Source organism: Telmatherina bonti, assembly GCF_933228915.1.
Source record: "Telmatherina bonti genome assembly, chromosome: 7".
Classification (NCBI taxonomy): Eukaryota; Metazoa; Chordata; class Actinopteri; order Atheriniformes; family Telmatherinidae; genus Telmatherina; species Telmatherina bonti.
The window spans coordinates 17852868-17868552 of record NC_136625.1 but is presented as its reverse complement, the minus strand read 5'-3'; the positions used below and the strand labels follow the sequence as shown (position 1 = coordinate 17868552).

The 15685-nt window shown below is 36.2% G+C and overlaps 3 protein-coding genes across 3 annotated transcripts; 2 read left to right on the top strand and 1 right to left on the bottom strand.

The window, feature by feature from the left end:
• Positions 1-4415: 4415 nt before the first annotated feature.
• On the top strand, positions 4416-9500 carry chmp5a (charged multivesicular body protein 5a). The gene is made up of 8 exons (XM_079244150.1): positions 4416-4570; positions 4914-5018; positions 5105-5151; positions 6653-6746; positions 7542-7613; positions 8339-8447; positions 8688-8803; positions 9116-9500. Exons 1-8 carry the CDS (start codon positions 4502-4504, stop codon positions 9164-9166), a joined length of 663 nt encoding a protein of 220 aa, XP_079100276.1. The 5' UTR covers positions 4416-4501; the 3' UTR covers positions 9167-9500.
• Positions 9501-10321: 821 nt separating this feature from the next.
• On the top strand, positions 10322-13432 carry bag1 (BCL2 associated athanogene 1). Its single transcript, XM_079243623.1, has 7 exons — positions 10322-10444; positions 11001-11129; positions 11217-11299; positions 11377-11490; positions 11578-11685; positions 11766-11828; positions 11913-13432. Exons 1-7 carry the CDS (start codon positions 10408-10410, stop codon positions 12000-12002), a joined length of 624 nt encoding a protein of 207 aa, XP_079099749.1. The 5' UTR covers positions 10322-10407; the 3' UTR covers positions 12003-13432.
• A 157-nt stretch (positions 13433-13589) lies between these two features.
• Positions 13590-15322, bottom strand: myl12.2 (myosin, light chain 12-2). The gene is made up of 4 exons (XM_079243624.1): positions 15231-15322; positions 14408-14724; positions 14137-14298; positions 13590-13954 (listed from the first exon to the last, which is right to left on the bottom strand). The coding sequence occupies exons 2-4, from the start codon at positions 14589-14591 to the stop codon at positions 13782-13784; spliced, it is 519 nt and encodes a 172-aa protein (XP_079099750.1). The 5' UTR covers positions 14592-14724; positions 15231-15322; the 3' UTR covers positions 13590-13781.
• Positions 15323-15685: the final 363 nt, after the last annotated feature.

The window sequence follows — 15685 nt, the reverse complement described above, 5'->3', positions numbered from 1 at the left end:
GTGGTGGCCAATCCATGTGTGAAAATGATGTCTCATGCTCCCTGAACCACTCTTTCAAAATTTGAGCCCAATAAAACCTGGGATTGTCATCTTGGAATATGTCTGTGCCCTGAAAGAAGAAAAAAATCAATAGATGTAATGACCTGGTCATTCAGTATACTCAGGTGGTCAGCTGACCTCATTCTTTGGACACATAATGCTGCTGAACCTAGACCTGACCAACTGCAGCAATAGATCATAGCACTGCAACTGCAGGCGTGTACGCCTGCATCACTTCATCTGCCTTGCTTCTTGGCTTGAAGCACCCATCACTTTGGAACCGGGCAAATCTGACCTTCCATTTCTCCAGAATCCAATCTTTATGCTTCCTAGAAAATTGAAGCCATTTTTACCTCACTGATTAGTTGTTTTCTTATGGCAACGCAGCCTGACCCAATTCCTTGAGTTGCCTTACATTGTGCATTTGGAAATACTTTTATTTTCACTGTTAAACATGACCCTGACTTCTGTTGTTGTTTTTCATCTGTGCGATTTCACCATGATTTCATCATGTTTAAGTGACTCCCGATCACAGTCGTTCAGAATGTTTTTCTGGCTCCTTGCTATCCCTCCAGTTTTTAACAATGTGTTGGACCATTCGTAACCCTGTTTTAGTAGTTTTTCCTATCTCCTTAAATGTTTTCTCTGCTTGATGCAGGTCAGTGATTTGACCCTTCTCAGACAGACTAACGTCTTTCCACGACCCATGAGAAGTGTCTTTCCACATGGTTGTTCAATGTGGGATTACAGTCTTGCCATAATCTGAAACTGAAAGAAAGTGTTTTGAAACTTTGAAAGTGAGTGTTTGAAAACTGAATACCTGAAATATAATTTTGCAGATCTGAAAATAAGTTTTGAAACCTTGAAAAGTTTTTGAAAGTCTGAAAAAAAGTGTGAATGTCGGCAAGCATAATTTTGTACTAGGAATTTTACTTGTCATAATTGCACCATGCAGATTACAGAGTTTCAGTCTCGCATTTCAGAGATTCAGACCTCTTGTTGCACCCATTGGTGGAATTGTGGCATCTCATTTTCCCCACATCTTCTGCATTATGGTCCATAGACCTATTATTGGTCCATAGACAACAAAAATGTCTGTTTGAGTTTCAAGTCTCCTCAGGCTTGGCAGGGGAGAATATTACAAGATAGTATAAACAGATAAATAAATAAATCAGATCAAATTTACTAAAGAAAAAAAAAATAGGTAGTCAAATTACACATTTAGTCTAGATAAGTATGTCACATGTATTGAATCTAAAATACCTTTTAAGTAAAGATGGGCACCCAACCACTCCAGAGACGAGAAGATGAAAATCTTTCTCAACAAATTTATTTCCAAAGCACAAAACAGAAAAAGGTGCACTAATTTTTACTGTTTCAAGTTCCTGCTGAGATGCTTGCATTTTCTGCTACAACACAGCTATCATTTTAATCATTTATTTCCCGTAAGAGGAAATAACCAATTTTTCTTACTTGTAATGCAGCTAGTAAAGGTAGCACAATTTGAAATCATTTGACATTTAAGTGCAGTTGCGTAATGGTGTAGTGTGTGTTGGACTATTAGAATTACAACCAAAGTGTTTTAGCTGCTGCTGTCAGGCTTCTAAGAACATGTTTGGGAGACTAAAAGCATCCATGTCCTTTTCATTACAAGTTCTTTTGACATACTTGAAGGTACTGAGCTCTTTGTAGGAAGTCCTTTTTCACTGGCGATCTTGAATCTTGCATATTTGAGCAAACAAATCTCTCTTTTTCCTGCCCTGGCTATATGATTTATTGCAGAGGGATTGTATTCTGTCATTTTAGTAAAGTCTAGCTGCAGAATGACTTTCCATATAGGACAATAAAGATCACTTTGAACGTTGTAGAGGTCGGGGTGGAAGGCTCAACAAAGCATTTGTTGTGTTGTGAAAACACAATTTGCATCTCATTTCCTTTTCAAACAGTGCAGCTTAGAGCTACTTTGTTATACTTTGTTTTCAGAACTGATTGTGTCATTGTTAATGGATTTCTTTACAAGGTTCCACAAAGAAATAACTGAACCAAACCTAACAAGAATTGTATTTATAATTTAGTAAATCTTTAAATAAAAGCAACAGGCTGATAAAAAACAAAGAATCATGTCTAAAAGCCAGTATAGTAGGTTTGTGAGGCACATGAGAAAAAACAGAGAAAGCTGACTGTCAGCCACAATGAAGGAAAGCTAGGCTTCAGTGTTGCAGTCCTGTAAAATTTGTATTTTATTTTTACTTTACTGAGATCCTTGTCTGGTGACAAGCTGGTATTTGCAAAACCCTTCAGGATGCGGTGATGCTCTTTACAACAGTTGACAGTTGTAATTGTGCACAGATAAGAGGGATTCTTAGAGTTCTAAGAGGCTAATCAAATCATTTCATCCTTAGGTACACTGATGAAGCTGTCAGCTATAATTACTGAGATTACTGCCTTTTTCCCCCAAACTCTTGTCTGTCAAGGTGCTTGTGAATTAGCAAGCCATTACACATCGCAGGTTCTGTAATAGGCTCTCAGTCTTATTATGGATCCAACAAGCGTCATTGTTTAAAGAAAACTGGGCATTACTTTAACCATAAGGCACTGGACAAAGATACCAATGATAGAAAAATAAACACATTTAGCTCCAGATGTGCTGCAGAGCTTTCACAGAAGGCTAGTGATGTTAATGTCCACTGATTTTTTTTTCTCCTTATATTTTATATAAAAAATTATAATTTAAAAAAATAAAAGCCTATAACTTGGCCTGTTTCCAAGGTTACAGAGATACAGATGTCCAATTTTGTCATGTGTTCAAGGATGTATTTGGATAACAAACATATTTTAGCTAATTCTGATTCACAATTTCTTATCACAAAATCTGTCATTTCTAATCACTGGAGCTTTCATTTTATCTCCAAAATGGTGTTGGAGCAATTCTTCTGTGTGATCATTTCCATTCATCTGAGATTATTTTTAGTTTTCTCCATAGATGTTGAATAAGATTCAGGTCTGGATGCATCACAACCTTTTTAACCATGTTGGCTTCATGTTATGGATCCTTAGCAATTTGGAAAGGCCAGTGATGCTGCCCAGGAGCTAAGTTTTGCTGCAGGGGGAGCTGATCTTTACCTTGCATCCATTTATAAAGCTAACCAAGGTCACCCTTTAGAATCTAGTTAAGAAATACTTAAGCAAATAGTGAATAACAAAAATTTCTATGGACATTCCCAAGAAAAACTTGACTTGAGCCAAGAGAAGCACAGAAATGCTTAATTCGCTTTTTTTTTTTTTTTTTTTTTTTTTAAGATGATCAATTCAGTTCAGCACTTTATTTATCGACAAGGGACATAAATCCATGAATAAGAACAAAGCTTTAAGTCATCAAATGTGAGCTAGATCAGACTAACACATACTTGTCTGAACTTCCTTTATTTAATGAAAGAAAGGACATTGCTATTATCTTCAAGCCAGGGGGGCAGACAATCTTGTCAAAGTGGGATAACAGAGCAAGATTAAAATTCTGTAGGAAACATCATGCCCTCAGCAAATCTTAGCCTGGGGCTGTACTGCACTGTCCAACATGACAATGATCCAAAACAAAGATTAATTCTTAAAAACATGATCAACATTTTGGAGTGATCCAGACAAAGTCCACTCTTTATTAAAAATACACCAGTAAAATGTGAAAATTAAAAGTTTTATTCCCCCATTTTCATCTCATATTCAAGTCAGAGAAAACCTATTCAGTCATTAAAGTATTGGCAATTGAATAGAAATAATTAGTATGGGTTAAATTGGTTCTTAATTCACATTAACCATACATGCTACTGATCTGCAGTATACTGATCTGTAATAATATTAAACCATTATACATAAATAGATCAATTACAGCAGACACATATCTACAAAATAAAACTCTTAATTTACTTTTGATGTTTTCATATTTTTGTATCAGTGCACTTAATTCAATAGTGTACCTAAAATCTTCATTCATGATAAGAAAATAATCTTTAAACGAACAATAATTAACAACCCTTAAATTCACTAAAAATCCGCTGTTGTAATGTGGAGAGATCACTGTTTAACTTGAGGCATTTTTTAAAATTATGTTTTATCAATATTTCATAGTCATATTCACAGAAAGAACTAGTTTTAGTCAGCATCCTGATTTAACCCTACATTTATGACAATTCATCCGCAGAGGAGGAGTTAACAAAGACTGGTTGGTGACAGATTCTATCTACGGGGACAAAAGGCTTTCTCTGACTTGTAGTACCTCCGCTCGCCACTGGGAGGCAGCAGCGCGTCCAGACGCTCATTGGTCACGATCGTTCCCACCAGCCAATCCGATTCCTTTGCGTCTAGCCCGTCGCTTCCGGGTGTCTTGAATGCAAAATCCTCTACGTTTGATGCTTTTTGTATGATCTAAGAAAAGCTGAGGGCTTCGAGGCGATTAATCGTTTTGAAAATGAACAGAATATTTGGACGCGGGAAGCCTAAAGCGCCCCCTCCAAATCTGTCGGACTGTATCGGCACTGTGAGTACAGTCAGAACGAGTGGTGTTATTGTTTACGACTACATGAAGTGACCTAACGGTGCTGTTATTAGGCTAACACGGCCACAAAAGGGTAGTCAAAGCAGCAGACCATGCTAACGAGCTCTCGTGCTTCTGTTAATTCATTTTAATGAAATACAATACAAACACGGGCTGTCCTTTTAAAATGCTCGCTTGCCTGAATGTGGAAGAGTGATGTGTTTGTTAACCTTAAGCTTTTACCCCACTAATGCACACAGACACACAAGCAGAGCATATAAGCACTGTGATGGGTCCGTCTGGATGTTGGAAATCATTACCTCTAATTGATCTTCTCTTCTTTAAGGTGGATGCCAGGTCAGAGTCCATAGAAAAGAAAATAAGCAGGCTAGATGCTGAACTTTTGAAATATAAGGATCAGCTAAAAAAGATGAGAGAGGGACCCTCGAAGGTAGTATATGTCATGTTGAAATGATTTCAAAGGTTGCAAGACAGACGTAGCAAATATTCATATTTTCTATTTATTTTCTAATGCAGAATATGGTGAAACAAAAGGCGATGAGAGTCCTGAAGCAGAAGAGAATGTGAGTCCTTATGCAGTAACACATTTGTTATAACAAATATGACATGTACACTGCATGTACAATTGTAAAAGTAAATAAATATCTGGCCATGTGAATATTTGCAGTGCATTTTAAATCTCCAAACCTTACAAACATAAATGCATATAGGACTGAATCATTTTCAGAATGTGTGTGAATTGTAATGATGTGGACTACGATGGTCTGGCCCTTTATATTGAGTATTGGATTATTTGGCAGCTGAGTTATAAAAGGTACAACAGTCCAAATTTGGTTTTAGCGTTTCTTTTAAGACAAATGCAACTCTTGTAAGGCAGCTAAACTACTGAGGTGTGACTACTCAGTAATTACATTTTTCTTGCAAATTAAGAGGGTCACAGAAAACTCATGGAGGGAAAAATAATTGACATGATGAAAATAAACTTATATATATATATATATATATATATATATATATATATATATATATATATATATATATACATGTACACACACACATATATATACATATATATATATATATATATATATATATATATATGTATATATATATATATATATATATATATATATATATATATATATATATATATATATATGTGTATATATATATATATATATATATATATATATATATATATATGTGTATATATATATATATATATATATATATATATATATATATATATATATATATATATATATATATATATATATATGTGTGTGTATATATATATATATATATAAGTTTCTGCGACTTTAACCAGTGTCATGATGTAGCCATGTAGTCCACAGCTTAACAAACTAATAAAGACTACTGAAAGATTACTGAAAGATCTGTACAGTTGTCACCAGACCCTTAAATCCTATTGAAAACACGTGGGCCTTGTGAGATTAACATCAGGCAATAGGCCTGTTTGGACAGCATTTGACAAACTGTCATCGCTGCTTCAGAGAAAGTTGATTGTAAACAGATCATGACAAGAAATCAACAGACCACATGGATTAAATGTTGATGGTAGCTACTCAAAAAGAAGGGTTCATATATTTGCAACTGAGTATTGTAGAAATGCCAAAAGAAATTTTAAAACATTTTTATTTTGCTAATTAGTTGCATTTCCTCTAAACAAACCATCAATTATATTAGTTTTTATATATGCCAAATTAGTTGTTTTTTTTTTTTTTTTGTAATTGCAAACACTCAACAATACTAGTTAAAAATTAAAACATCTCCCCATTTATTTTAAATGGATGAATGTGGCCAAGGGGAGCCTTGCCACATTTTGTTAACTTATTGTGTTTATACTGTAAGATAGTAATTGAATTATCAAGTAAGACGGATAGCAACTTCTGTAATATCATCTCATTAACCTATTGTAATATATCAAAAGTGAATCTGGAGTATTAACCGCACTAGTCCAGTTTTGGACGACTGAGATAATTACAGAATAAAAAATAAGGGTATAACATGTGCTTCAAAGGCTATTGTATTGTTTTTTAACAGGTATGAGGGTCAAAGGGAGCAGCTGGCTCAGCAGTCATTTAACATGGAGCAAGCAAACTACACAATCCAGACCTTAAAGGACACAAAAACAACAGTAAGAGGACCACAGCTGACCAGGATATCAAGCGGCTTGACTTTCTGTTAGATTTATACTCTTCGTAGCATCCCAGATAAGTTTGAAAAGACTCTTGAGGCACTGTTTTGTGTTGGCCCTTTGTGTTACATGTACGGATTTTGTTTAGTACTTTGAAAAACAGATAAATCCCAGCCAGATACGTCTGAATTCTGGGCTTAAACTAAGAATCAGCTTCACCAAGTCCTGGATTTATGAAGTTATCTTGTTAAATAAATCCAGATAGTTGGGATGCAGCTAGGGGTTAATATGATGCTGGTTTTTAAGTTGCAAAGGCATGATTGCAAATGTCTAAATTCTGTGCTAGCTAGACTGTACAATTTAGGATTTCTTTTTATTATTTTCTTTTTATAAATAACTGGGTCGTTTTATGAAATGTTCATAAATTGAAGCCATTTAAATGGCTTGAAATTAAACAGCCAAGAAAACTTTGTCAACTCAGTTATTTTAATTTAAAGTCAGTGCTCGCCTCTTAGCTAAAGCATAACCTGTGCCGGAGTTTAGATTTCCTGCTTGAGTGGCAAAACACGCTGCTACGAAATGAACCACCTTTATTACACTGGAAACACAGGAGTTGAACCCTAAGTTACCTCACTAAGCCACTAATCCTGCTTCATTGTGCAGCTATAGGACTGATCTGCAGACACAGAGCTGTCTTGATGGCTGTCAGCGTGTGCTTTTACCAGCAACCTGGAAAGATGGATGGTGCTGCTTGGGACTAAACATACTTTGTCTTTACCTGTCTACTGTTCACAGGTGGAGGCCATGAAGATTGGTGCAAAAGAAATGAAAAGGGCTTATAAGGATGTCAAGCTTGATCAAATAGACGTATGTTTATTTGGACATCATGGTATTGTTTTTTTACTGCAATAAATTGGGTCTAATTAGGATAATGACGATGTCTTGTTCATTTGCAGTGTCTTCTATGTGCTCATCTGTCTCTGGAAGCAGTTATTTTTTTTATATATCTTTTTTTTTTTTTTTTTTATCAGTGCAACTGGTGGGTTTTTAAGCACATAAAACCAGCAGACAGCTTAGATCTTTGTCAAACAGGTTATTAAGAAAACAGGCAGGAAAACACACAGCTGGAGAACTAAGCAAACACATTAAAGCAATCTGGTCATGACTCAAAGTGGAGAACAAGAGTCTGTAAATTTGCACCATCTTGCAACTGTGGAATTGTTGTGAAATGGTGCACAGTGCACTTTAAATTACTATTACTATTGTTATGTAATGTGTGTGTCAGATGTGTTACCCATTCGGCTTAGTCATGTTTTTTAAGTTGTGTTATGGGAAAGGGCTATAGATTGATGTGAGTGGAAACTGGGAGGAGGTGAGATGGGCGTGTTAGACCTGTGACTGAGCCCAGGCTGAAAGACTGAGGACATCTGGTGGGTGGAAGAGGTTCTACAGAAAAACAAAACAGGACAAGTGGCTGACCTGTGACAGTTTTTTTTCTACAAGTCACAATCAGCTGTAATGTTAAAAAAAAAAAAAAAAAAATTGCAAGCCAGTAGATTTCTGAAACTAAAGGTGAGCTTATGGCCTTTTAGGACTTACAGGACCAGCTGGAGGACATGATGGAAGATGCCAACGAGGTACAGGAAGCCCTGAGTCGAAGCTATGGCACTCCAGAGATCGATGAGGATGATCTTGAAGCAGGTAAACTTTACACTGTGATTTTGTTTATAAAATCAATTTAAAATAAATTGTGACAAGTAGTTTGTGTAAAATTGTCTCAATACGCTGCTGCTCTGCCCTCTGTTGAGACATGTGAAGGCAAGAATGCCCGGCCCATCCATCATGATTTTAATTACACTTGGATTAATAATTGTTATTTTCTAAGTATTTTAAGACCCCCAAACATAATGTGTTACACAGACAATATAACTGTGATTTCAGAGCTGGATGCACTGGGTGATGAGCTGTTGCTGGATGATGACAGCTCCTACTTGGATGAAGCCTCAGCTGCCCCATCGATCCCTGAGGGAATTCCCAGTGACAGCAAGACAAATAAGGTGACGGTCCACAAATCACAATGCTCTGATGTGACATTAAAGGCTCTTAGTGAAGAGTCGTGAAAATACACGAGTCAGAAAATCAAAGACAGTTTGGTGATTACATCACCATGCCCATCATGCTTTTAGGATTATCGAAGTTCCAGGCAGGTACTTGTTTACATACTGTACAATCAAATGTCATCAAATCACATGTTGGCTCTTTCTATACAAACATTTAGTGTTTTATTAGCATTTAACACTCCTAATGCTTGAAATAATCATATACTGTGATAGCACGTCCATGCAACTGTGGTTTTGTCTTGTTTTCAGGATGGTGTATTGGTGGACGAGTTTGGCCTGCCACAGATTCCCGCAACATAAACCAGGAATTGATCAAAACAACTGCACTTCAACAGTTAACACTTTTTTATGTAGAGTAACATTTATACATGCAAAACCATTTGACCTGAGAACAATATGATTTTGAAGTTGTCCCGGTGTTGGGTTGTGTATTGTTACTACTACCATGCTAGCATGTGGCCTTGTGACATACTGAAACTCCTTTAAAACCTCCCTTTATTTTCTCCCTGTCAGTCTCACAAACCTTTAGTATTTGGATTAATTTATTTGTACATTTGACTAGTTTTGTGTTTCCTTTAGCCATTATCATCTTGTTTGGGTTTTAAGTAGTGGAGATAATTCATGCTTGGTCTGTTTGAAATATCGGCCGGGGGTACTTGAAACATGCAAAATAAAAAAAAATATGTTTTAACTTTACCTTGTGTTGTAGACTTATTGATCTAACTTGCTCCTCTTTTCTTTGTGGGGTTTTAACCTCCAGGTTTATTCTACAGGGAAAGCAATCCTATTACTTGTGGTTCTGTAGCTATTAATAATGCTTGACAGACATGTTCTGAGCAGTATCTCTTTATTGTTATGTCTTTGCATGCCAATATTTTTTTTTTAAAAAGGGACATGTCTGTTTCATTCAGAGGATTTTACATGTCTGTTTACATTGTCACTAAATTCTTGTGTAGTTTCTTTCTGACAGCTTTGTCACGAAGCAATTGGACAACATGCCCACCGAACGTGTACTCTGTCAGTAGTACCGCGGTCAAAAGTCCGACTCTGGTGGGACTCGAACCCACAACCTTTGAATCACTCCTCAAGTGCTCGACTAGAAGTCCAATGCGCTATCCATTGCGCCACAGAGCCAGTTAGCTTGAATGCTAGCTCTCACAGGAAAATTTTTCACGATTTCCCGATATATATCGCTTTCAAATGTTGTATTTTTTTTCTTTAAGATACAGTTCACGAATCTAAAAACTTATTCCACGTCACAGCTTAAAAGGAAAAAAAGTATGGAATCGAAGGTCAAACTGCGCATTTTGTTCATAAAATATATTGTATACTAAACACGTTTATAGGTATAACAATGCTTTTTCTTGTCTTGCAGTGAACACACGAGTAACTTCGGTGTGAATTAATAAAATAAATATATAAATAAAAAAATAATAATATAGCAAGTGTTTCCGGTGTTTACCGGAAGTAAACTAGCTATCTATCCAGCTAGCCGTGTGATTTTATGAAGTTGTGATACTAAACAGACTATAAAGACCAAGATGTCAGAACCAGCGCTGACTTTGACAGTGGCATACGGTAATACATCTTTTTACGAAACTAAACAAAAGATAGAGGAGAAATCTTAGTCTCTTTCTGTAAACCTCAGTTTAGAGATGCTCAGCTAACGTAGCTTTCACCAATTTCTTAACGATAACTTATTTAATCTCAAACTTGTCTTTGAATGTAGTTTACCTAAGAATTGAACTTTTTGATATTTGACTCATGTTGAATTTACAACTTTAAACCTGAATTTTTAGAAATTATATATATATATATATATATATATATATATATATATATATATATATATATATGTGTGTGTGTGTGTGTATGTGTATGTGTGTGTGTGTAGTATTGAGTTGTATTGTAATATAATGTGTTACTATTGACAGAATGAATTGTCCAATTATGTTGGTTTTTTGGGGTTTTTTTCAATGAAAAACTATTTAGTGGTGTGATTAGAGTTTATTTGTTCTTTAGGTTTGCTGAGCAATATGTAGCTATAAATCTGAGGGATTCATCATCTTTTTTTTTTTTTTTTTAAATTATACATATGTAAAATGTAAACACCCTTCTCCTCCCACCCCTCCAGGGTCAGCAAAACACAGCATCACACTAACAAACCAAGATGATGGAAAGGGACCTACTGTTAAAGACCTGTCAGATGCTCTCTGTCAAGCAACCGGTGTCCCTCCCACCTCACAGAAACTTATCTTTAAAGGTACTCTGCTGGCCTTACTTCTCTATAATTCCTGCTTGCCTTCAAGTATCCTGTTCTAAACTTGTTTTTTTGATCCTGGCATTTCAGGGAAATCACTGAAGGACATGGAGGAGAGTCTCTCTAGTTATGGAATAAAAGAAGGCAGCAAACTCATGATGATTGGAAAGCGGGTAAGGCCATTACCTGTTTTTTGTCCCTAGAATAGCTATGTGTATATTGTGCAATAATGACAGTTATGTCATAACAGAACAGTCCTGAAGAAGAAGCAGAACTGAGGAAATTGAAAGAAATTGAAAAATCAGTGGAGCAGATGGCTAAAAAGCTGGAGAAAGTAGACGGGGAGTTAACTGGACTGAAGAATGTAAGTAATGAATTATAACCTATTGAGCATTTAAGGTCTTATTTTCAAGTATATTAGTTGTATAATCTCTTTTTTTTTCCCTCATAGGGCTTCTTGGCTAAAGACCTCCAGGCAGAGGCACTGAGTAAACTAGACCATAGAGTGAAAATAGCAGCTGAGCAGTTCATGAAGATCCTGGAGCAGATAGATGCCATGGCAATATATTTTAGTATTTATTTTCAAGAATCTATTTCATTTATGTCTTTAACAACTAACCACAAACTGTTTTTCAACAGAATGTGCCAGAGAATTTTAATGATTGCAGATTAAAGAAAAAGGGACTTGTAAAGACAGTGCAGGTCAGCTTGTGTCTTAGCAAAGTCCTCATAATTTAACTGAAAACAAGGATGTAAAAGAAAACTTTTTTTTTTTAATGTCCATAGGATTTTCTTGCCCAGTGCGACAGGATCGAGGCATGCATATCAGACCACCTATCAAGGATCCAATCGAAGAACCTGGCGCTGACGGAGTAGTCAAGTCTCCAGTAACACGTGTTATTTGTTGCTCTGTGAGCAGTGGTGAAGTGTACAGAAAGCTTCAACTGTGAAGCAGATCCTGGTTTATTTATTGTTGGTGTGATATGTTTGAAACAACCTTCATAACAAAGATTCCCGTTAAAGAAAGATCCTGGATGTTTTGCAGACAGATTCCCAGGGTTAGACAGATATGAGGTGCTGTGTGAGACTAATATAATCAGACTACAAGCAACACCAGGTCAGATGCTTTGAAATTCAGTAGAACCCATTCAGACTAAGTGTTATATAGAATTTAAAATGCCCAAAGGCAAAACTGTGACACCAGATATCATAAAATATTAAGTAACTGTTCATCAGTGTACACCAACTTCAGTAAGTACCATGTGAGCCAGAATTATGTAGGTACCCCAGCATTGCACTCCTGTGTAAATGCTGACATACTAAATTTACAAGCAGTTGTTTGTTATAATGGAAAACATTTTACTGAAAAAGCTGAGTACATGCTGCAGTGCCTTTCTCCCATCCTGTTCCAAAAACTAATTATGCATAATTATATTTGGTCTACTTTTTAATTCTATAGGTGTTAGATGTGAGGTACAGATCAAGGATATCTATTCCTAGATACTCTCACATGACCTCAAAGGGAAATGTGCTGAGATAAAGGAAGGATGGAAAGAGGAATTGTTTTAAACTTTGGGAAAAAAAATCTAACAACCAATAAACTCAACTTCAGTGTTTCTCTGCAGTGGTAAAACTGAATCTGTTCCAAGGATGGCTTACAAAAATAGAAAATAAAAATACTGCAGTCCAGGTATTTTGGCTGATAATATACTTGCTCTCTATTGTCAAAATATCACTTCAGGATTCCACTAGGGGAAACACTAGTGTAATTTGATTTAGAGAATTTCAAGATCATAAGACTTAAGAAAGAAAGTGGATTAGTAATAGGTTTATGATAATATAAATGCACAAACAAAGAGGGATTTTGGAAATGTAAAAGGTATTTGAGATTATTAAGTAAAAGTTAGAAAACTCAAAAATAGTATATACTCTATAGCTTCTTACATAATCAAGATGCAGATTTTAAAGATGTGCACAACAGACCTTACAAACATACAGGGAATGCAAAGTTGTGTTTTCTGCATAATAAAACCACAAGTGTATTCACAGCCATAGCCATTGCCCTATAAACGATATAATTCATTATCAAGGCTGGTCAATAAACACAGCAAAGACAAAAATATTTGTATTTTGAACAGAATTTATAAAAGAAACCTCTTCCTGACCACCAGCACCTTTTGAAGTATCTGATCCCTTGTAGCTGTCTTTGAAACTTGAAGTGTTGAATTGTAATTGCTTTAAACCATCAGACTGACAATGTCCATCCATTATCTTTTCATTTAAAATAAACCTTCATGAAAAGTCAATACAGTCTTTGTGATTCATCCCAGAAGACAATTTAATCTTCAAACTTTACATTTGCTGCAACTGATTCAGTCGCAATAAGACACATTGTGTCAGTTTACCAGCTTTATCCATGAGGGTCTCTACTTGTTTTCTCAGACCCTATGCTAATGTCATCACACATGTGCAAATGAGTTTTAAAAGTAGAAGTGGAAGAAGACCAAGAGGTTCAAAAAGCAGCTTAAACAAATGACCTCAACACTGGAATTTTTCAAGAGCCAACTACAGCATATAGCTGATCTAAACTTGATGGAAACCCATTAAAGGATACACAAAGTGCAGAATGAAGCTCGTACGGTAGCACCTCCGCCTTTAGTCATCTTTGTCTTTTGCACCATGTTTTAAGATGCGTGTGAATGCTACATAGTTGAAGTTGCCTTTCTTGTCAATGGGCGCCTCACGGAAGAGCTCGTCAACGTCTTCATCTGTAAACCTGTCTCCCATTGTAGTAAGCAGCTCCCGCAGATACTCCTCCTGAATCACACCTGTGAAAACACATTGAAGTCTAATGAATGCACAAGAGTTGATGCTAACATTGAGCTGTCGAGCGACTGTTGCCACTGTCAGCCCTCCCATCTGATGACATATTGAAATAAAACATGACATGTTAATACAGAATAAGCTTATTTGTTTGTTTAATGTAAAAAAAAAAAAAAGTCCATTTTGCCTGTGCCCTCTTCGTCAAAGCAGGCAAAAGCGTTGCGGATCACATCTTCTGGATCTGTGCCGTTCAGCTTCTCCCCAAACATGGTAAGGAACATTGTGAAGTTGATTGGGCCCGGTGCTTCGTTCATCATGGCCTCCAGGTACTCATCTGTGGGGTTCTTGCCTAAAAAAAATAAGAAAAAAAGGTTAAAGAGCTGCTCTGGGTTGATTAGAAATTGCATCTAATTTACATACTACAAAAATCAGAATGTCTGAACAAATATTCAGAGTACCTAAGGAGGCAAGCATGTCATGAAGGTCTTCTTTGTCAATAAAGCCATCTCTGTTCTGGTCGATCATATTGAAAGCCTCCTTGAACTCTTGGATTTGAGACTGATCAAACATTGCAAACACATTGGAAGTGGCACGTTGGGGACGCTTCTTGGTGTTTTTCCCCTTGGCTCTTTTGCTTGACATATTGATGGTTGATAGGTCCTCCTTCCCAAAAGAAACGATGCTGTGACTGTCAGATGAGCTACAAGATCAGCTGATGTAGTTTAGTTACCTTTATGGACAAAGGTATGGTGTTGCCAGGCAGCAGGATGGAAGTCTGGAGAAAGAATTCTGAAGGTTATCTTATGCACACGACTTTTTTTTTTTTTTTAAGCAGAGAAAATGGACATTTTGGCAACTCAAAAAAAAAAGTCTGGCTATGTCAGGCAGACTATAACGTCAAATATTTTTCATATTATGAGGTGTATCTGTAAAGATGGCAACTTGTAGCTTGCAGTACATCCGTGGCAGCGAATTTAACACTGACAACACAAACAATCATAATAGTCATAAAGCTTAAGCGGAGGTTAATGACATTTTACCGTTATTATTTGTGTTCACCGTGAAACATAACTGCTAACAGGCCTTATACTTATTGCAACACAAAACTCTTCCCAAATTAATTACAACGCTTCCTTTATCACTATTACCCTTTTGACCTACATAGCTGGTTGATATAACCAGCTTTAGCGTGTTTGTAGAGATAAGTCTAAAGGTAAAACACACGTGTTTCCTTAGGATATGTTGTCCACGCAGATAAAAAAAAAAATGTGAAAAATCTACCTCAGACGAAAATCTGAGCTTCAGCCAAGAAGATGTACAGACCGCTATCAACACATTCAGAAAACGATGAAGAACCATCAATGTTTGATTTCCTGTTTCAAAAATTGGCCAATCAGAAGGAAGCCTGAGCTTTGGACGGAACCAATGATCTGGAATATTCCATACCATCACGCCTGCCTCTTATTATTCTTCCTATCGTCGTTTCTCTATGTTCTTTTCTTTTCTTTTTTTTTTCTTTTTTTTTTTTTCTTTTTTTTTTTTTAACTCCAGTGAATAGGAAACTTTTAAATACTATTTCCCGAGGATACGACAAAAAGGATAAAATTGTTCATTGAACCAGAGCTAGGGCAGCTACGTGAAAATGATTTGTTTGTTTATCTCACCTGGTTTTAGAGAATGTCCACCACCACTCGGTGGCAGCAAACACCTGCGTGTTTATTACTGCTAGGCGTATT

Bases quoted from the DNA above. Each gene is read 5' to 3' on its own strand.
- chmp5a (XM_079244150.1), top strand. From the start codon at position 4,502: ATGAACAGAATATTTGGACGCGGGAAGCCTAAAGCGCCCCCTCCAAAT. The intron at 4,571-4,913 runs GTGAGTACAGTC...CTCTTCTTTAAG, and splicing joins TGTCGGACTGTATCGGCACT to GTGGATGCCAGGTCAGAGTC. The intron at 7,614-8,338 runs GTATGTTTATTT...ATGGCCTTTTAG, and splicing joins TCAAGCTTGATCAAATAGAC to GACTTACAGGACCAGCTGGA.
- myl12.2 (XM_079243624.1), bottom strand. From the start codon at position 14,591: ATGTCAAGCAAAAGAGCCAAGGGGAAAAACACCAAGAAGCGTCCCCAA. The intron at 14,299-14,407 runs GTACTCTGAATA...TATTTTTTTTAG, and splicing joins TGACATGCTTGCCTCCTTAG to GCAAGAACCCCACAGATGAG. The intron at 13,955-14,136 runs GCAAAATGGACT...GTGTTTTCACAG, and splicing joins CTTTGACGAAGAGGGCACAG to GTGTGATTCAGGAGGAGTAT.
- bag1 (XM_079243623.1), top strand. From the start codon at position 10,408: ATGTCAGAACCAGCGCTGACTTTGACAGTGGCATACG. The intron at 10,445-11,000 runs GTAATACATCTT...CCACCCCTCCAG, and splicing joins GACTTTGACAGTGGCATACG to GGTCAGCAAAACACAGCATC. The intron at 11,686-11,765 runs GCAATATATTTT...GTTTTTCAACAG, and splicing joins TGGAGCAGATAGATGCCATG to AATGTGCCAGAGAATTTTAA.